General features: G+C 50.5%; 1 protein-coding gene across 1 annotated transcript; it reads left to right on the forward strand.

Moving 5' to 3' along the window:
* Positions 1–345: 345 nt before the first annotated feature.
* On the forward strand, positions 346–1,344 carry LOC101932767 (olfactory receptor 52R1-like). Its single transcript, XM_005313194.4, has one exon. The coding sequence runs from the start codon at positions 346–348 to the stop codon at positions 1,342–1,344; it is 999 nt and encodes a 332-aa protein (XP_005313251.4).
* Positions 1,345–1,590: the final 246 nt, after the last annotated feature.

The following is a 1,590-nucleotide window of genomic DNA, read 5'->3' on the forward strand; positions in this document are numbered from 1 at the left end:
TGCATGGGCTCCCTAGCCTGGCTTTCATTGCATTAAGGAACAATGAGGGATAACCAGTATCCACACTCGTGTTTCTTGATGGTGCCTATTAAGGTTTCCCACACTACGACATGTAGGAATTGTTGATGCACGGAGCACCATCAAATATAGAATTTGCATTAGAAGGGCCAGTTGTTCATAATTCATTTATCTGAATAATGAAAATGTCATTTCTCAGTGTGAGAACAGCCTCCAGCAGTGCATGTAGTGGCTCATATTAACATTGTCTCTCCATCCAGGCATTTGTATTGTGACCATCACCCTAGAGCCTGGGCACATACAGGAAATCAGGGGAAAGTACGGTACATGCAGGAGACACCGTTCTGCCTCAGAGTTGGACACCTTGTCCCCTACTCCATGTCTGATTCCAACACAACCGACTTCACCAACCCCTCCACCTTCATCCTGCTGGGCATTCCTGGCCTGGAGGTGGTCCATGTCTGGCTCTCCATCCCCTTCTGCACCATGTACATAATAGCCATCTTGGGGAACTTCACCATCCTATTCATTGTGAAGAGGGAGAAGATCCTACATGAGCCCATGTACTATTTCCTCTGCATGCTGGCCATCACCGACCTGGTTCTGACTACATCCATCCTGCCCAAACTGCTGAGCATTTTCTTGTTCAATTCCAGGGAGATCGAGTTCAGTGCCTGCCTCACCCAGATGTACTTCGTTGCCTGCTTCATAGTGATGGAGTCTGGGATCTTCGTGGCCATGGCTTTGGATCGCTACGTGGCCATCTGCAAACCCCTGAGACATTCCACCATCCTGACAAACCCTGTGGTGGCTAAGATTGGCCTGGCCGTGGTGCTGCGCGGCGGCATACTCGTACTGCCCTATCCCATCCTGGCGAGGCAATGGCCATATTGTAGAACCAACATCATCCCCGACTCATTCTGCGATCCCATGGCTGTGGTGAAGCTGGCCTGCGCCGACATCCGCGTCAATAGTTACTACGGCCTCTCTGTGTCATTCTTGGTGATAGGTCTGGATGTATTTTTTATTGCCATTTCCTATATCCAGATCCTCAGGGCCATCTTCAGACTCCCCACAAAGGACGCCCGGCTCAAGACTTTTGGGACCTGCAGCTCCCACATCTGTGTCATTTTAGCCTCTTACATCCCAGGTCTCTTCTCTGTTCTTACACACCTGTTTGGCCACAATGTGGCTGTACATTTCCACATTCTGATGGCTAACGCCTACCTGCTCGTGCCCCCCATGCTACATCCCATCATCTACGGGGTGAGGACCAAACAGATCCGCGACAGGCTGCTCCGGCTCTTTACTCATAAAGGGATGTAAAGTTTTCTCCTGGTGCTCTGGCTCTCAGACCGAGCTCTGTGCAGAGCTGGCTGGTGACATGGTGCTGGGCCCTCATCCCTGAATCACTTCCCGGACAGTCAAAAAGACATTAAATCCTTTCCTGACCTTACTGTGCTGTGTCAGCATGACAAACTGGGAAGTAGGTCTATGGATAATTCAGTGGGTTGCCACCTCTCTAATTGCTGGTATCTGGACCCCAAAACCCCACTCCTTGCCCCACCTCTT

Source organism: Chrysemys picta, chromosome 1 (genome assembly GCF_011386835.1).
Source record: "Chrysemys picta bellii isolate R12L10 chromosome 1, ASM1138683v2, whole genome shotgun sequence".
NCBI lineage: Eukaryota > Metazoa > Chordata > Testudines > Emydidae > Chrysemys > Chrysemys picta.